This window comes from Suillus fuscotomentosus (genome assembly GCF_016647785.1).
Source record: "Suillus fuscotomentosus strain FC203 chromosome Unknown F5891scaffold_347, whole genome shotgun sequence".
Classification (NCBI taxonomy): domain Eukaryota; kingdom Fungi; phylum Basidiomycota; class Agaricomycetes; order Boletales; family Suillaceae; genus Suillus; species Suillus fuscotomentosus.
This window is the reverse complement of record NW_024539859.1, coordinates 1-1128: the sequence shown is the minus strand read 5'-3', so window position 1 is coordinate 1128 and position 1128 is coordinate 1. Positions and strand designations below refer to the sequence as shown.

The window sequence follows — 1128 nt, the reverse complement described above, 5'->3', positions numbered from 1 at the left end:
GAGAGCTTCAACCAGCGAGGTATGATAGTGTAATTAGGTACCGTTTGTTGAGCAACATCATATTACCTCATTTATTTTTGACTTACAAAACTATATAGATCGGTTCAAATATTGCGTGAATTACAATGTCATCCAAAATCATGCACGTGACTATCACCTCAGCCTCAAATTTTACCTTAGAATTTTCGGACAACCTCAAATCATGTGACCAGCGCAAGTGGTTGAAATTGATTTGTCATTGTTTGCGCAGGACGGAAATTTACACGCAAGTTCCTTTCAATCCTTCTTTCACCGCTACTACCACCACCTCTCGACTCAGCATCTTCATTCCTCCCATTTGTGGTGGTCCCTCCCTGGCCTTTTCCTTGTGGTACCTCCTTGGCCGTTCGTGGTGGTTCCTGCCTGGCCGTTCGTGGTGGTTCCTCCCTGGCCTTTCCTCATGGTTCCTTCCTGGCCGTTCGTGGTGGCCCTTCCTTTCCTCGTGGCCCTTCCTTTCCTCGTGGTTCCTTCCTGGCCGTTTGTGGTGGTCCATCCTTCCCTCATGGTTCCTTCCTCTGGCCGTTCATGGTGGTCCTTTCCTTTCCTTTCCTCGTGGCTCCTTGCTGGCCTTTTTTCGTGGTTCCTTGCTGACCTTGGTCCCTCCTTTCATTCATCTCTCCGCTATCTTTTCCTGTTTTCTTTTTGTCCTGTAACTACATATGTAGTATTTAAATATAAATAAAATTAATTTGCTTCACAAAACGAGTGCTGAGGATGAGAATAATTTGGTACTGGTGACAAAATGGCAGGTTGTTGTAGGCAATCTGTCATGCTGGCGCTTTTGGTAGTTCTGTCTAACTTACTCCAGGTAGTATCATTCTCGCAGATATCATGTAAATTTTGCAATTAGATAAAGCATTGTAAAGCTTTATATTTTCATGTCAATTATTTGATGCTTCGGAGTTGTGAACCTCCCTTTCGTTATGGCATTTCATAACATTTTATACGATAATCAGGGACGCGTCTTTCCTCTATAAGGTCAAACATAACAATGTGATTGTCGATAGCAAAATTATGCTAGTTCTTGCGATTATGTACTATATATTGTTATTTATTGCTATCTACTTTCCTCACGGGTTCACTGATGGC

General features: G+C 42.8%; 1 protein-coding gene across 1 annotated transcript; it reads left to right on the top strand.

The window, feature by feature from the left end:
* Positions 1-207: 207 nt before the first annotated feature.
* Positions 208-741, top strand: F5891DRAFT_1087766 (uncharacterized protein; the record flags this gene model as incomplete). Its single annotated transcript, XM_041363483.1, has 1 exon — positions 208-741. A coding segment is annotated over exon 1 (278 nt), but the record flags the coding sequence as incomplete, so codon positions are not given.
* Positions 742-1128: the final 387 nt, after the last annotated feature.